At 40.7% G+C, this 1,069-nt stretch overlaps 1 protein-coding gene across 1 annotated transcript in view; it reads left to right on the top strand.

The window, feature by feature from the left end:
* lhx2b (LIM homeobox 2b) overlaps positions 1–1,063 on the top strand; it is a gene marked incomplete in the record, with an annotated part of 12,696 nt that extends 11,633 nt beyond the window's left edge. The window contains 1 exon segment of the mRNA XM_014027228.1: positions 668–1,063. Within this exon segment, the coding sequence (XP_013882682.1) occupies positions 668–958 (291 nt within the window).
* Positions 1,064–1,069: the final 6 nt, after the last annotated feature.

Here is a 1,069-nt window from a genome sequence, read left to right as displayed (position 1 = left end):
ATTGACATTAATTTAAAAAAAATACAGTGATACAATTCAACCGAACATTTATTGATTTAGCAAAGTTCTTAAAAACATCCCTCATTTTATTTCTAAAATACAAAACCTGACAGTGATTTTACAAAATAAAAGCTTCTCACAATTGGCTTTGATTAAAAAAAAAACATTTATTTCCTCTGTAAAATAAAAGTTCTTCAGATGTAAAACATTTTACCAAGGTTTGACTGAGTTAGTTTTATTGTGGAAACACTTCACCTTAACTGGTGGTGATTTATTTTGTAGAACAGAATGTCACACATTGCTTTATGTGGTTTGCAGTTTGGTTTGGAGGAGTTGTTTCTTTTTATTTCTTTTGTTGTATTTATAACATAATAAAACACGAACACATCTCTTAACAAAACAGTAGAATCTGACAGATTCTGTTTGCTAGAATATATTATAGTTTTTATTGGAGTTGTGTTTAAAAGTAGTTCAGTTTTATTGTTTTGTGGATGACATGTAAATAATAACTGTTTGCTTTCAGCGCTGCAGTTTCTGCTCTTACAGATGAATTAGGCTGAACTAAACCTGAACAAAGCTTTTATACTTGTTCTTGTCAGRTGTCATAAAACCTGAGTGTGTGATGCCTTTTGGTTTAAAACCTGGTTCTGTGTGTTTCTTGCCGTAGGTCTGGTTCCAGAACGCTCGGGCCAAGTTCAGGAGGAACCTGCTGCGGCAGGAAAACACCGGGGTGGACAAAGCTTCTGACGGCTCCACAATGCAAGGCGGGACACCCTCAGGCCCCGCCTCTGAGATCTCCAACGCCTCCATGAGCCCCTCCAGCACTCCTACCACCCTAACAGACTTGACGAACCCCACCATGCCCACAGTCACCTCTGTGCTCACCTCAGTGCCGGGTGGTATGGACATCCATGAGTGTCGTAGCCCCTCACAGACCACACTGACCAGCCTCTTCTGATGGTCGGAGCACTAGTCCCCTCCTTTACTCCCCCTCAAACTCAAACACACACACACACACACACACACACACACACACACACACACACACACACACACACACACACACACA

The sequence above is a fragment of the Austrofundulus limnaeus genome, unplaced genomic scaffold (assembly GCF_001266775.1).
Source record: "Austrofundulus limnaeus strain Quisiro unplaced genomic scaffold, Austrofundulus_limnaeus-1.0 Scaffold625, whole genome shotgun sequence".
NCBI classification, from domain to species: Eukaryota; Metazoa; Chordata; class Actinopteri; order Cyprinodontiformes; family Rivulidae; genus Austrofundulus; species Austrofundulus limnaeus.
This window is presented reverse-complemented; position numbering and strand designations above follow the sequence as displayed.